This window comes from Vavraia culicis (genome assembly GCF_000192795.1).
Source record: "Vavraia culicis subsp. floridensis unplaced genomic scaffold supercont1.3, whole genome shotgun sequence".
NCBI classification, from domain to species: Eukaryota; Fungi; Microsporidia; family Pleistophoridae; genus Vavraia; species Vavraia culicis.
In genome coordinates this window covers 1-563 of record NW_007360606.1, presented here as the reverse complement: position 1 = coordinate 563, position 563 = coordinate 1, and the positions used below count along the sequence as shown (strand labels likewise).

Sequence of the window (563 nt, the reverse complement as noted above, 5' to 3'; positions counted from 1 at the left end):
AAACCTTTTGATTGCGATATACTTATATATTCGTTTCCTTCATCAAATGTTACACTTGAACCTATGGATAATTGAGCAGCTTCGAATACCACTGTCCTTATGTTTTTATCAATCTCTATTACCTCATCGATTCTTACACCCCTCAATTCTAACATTATTTGATTACTACACTCGTTCACTATAGATTTAAAATATAAGTCAGGTAATGTTTTGTTTCGCACCATATTATGGCCGGTAATATGTGATGATACGATTGTAGCTGGTATACAATTTATTATAAATTCTTTACATCTCTTGCTTAATGTTAGCATTGTTCCTTCATCAGTACGATCGTGGGAAATCCAAATATATTTGATATGATTAGGGAATACTATACGCCTGTTAAACCTCGATGATGTGAAATCAACATCTATGACATTCTCGGGAATATCGTTGAAAAACTTGGCTGATAATTCTTCAGTGCCACATTTCAATTTTAATAGTTTTTGGTACGTTCCTTATGAAATCAAGCGAACATTGCTTGCATATTATAGCTATCGATGCTTTTATATCATTAAGACGGG

The 563-nt window shown here is 33.0% G+C and overlaps 1 protein-coding gene across 1 annotated transcript; it reads right to left on the bottom strand.

Annotated features, from left to right (window-relative positions):
- Nucleotides 1-2: 2 nt before the first annotated feature.
- On the bottom strand, nucleotides 3-155 carry VCUG_00228 (uncharacterized protein; the record flags this gene model as incomplete). The annotated part of the gene is made up of 1 exon (XM_008075056.1): nucleotides 3-155. A coding segment is annotated over one exon (153 nt), but the record flags the coding sequence as incomplete, so codon positions are not given.
- Between the last annotated feature and the right edge of the window lie 408 nt (nucleotides 156-563).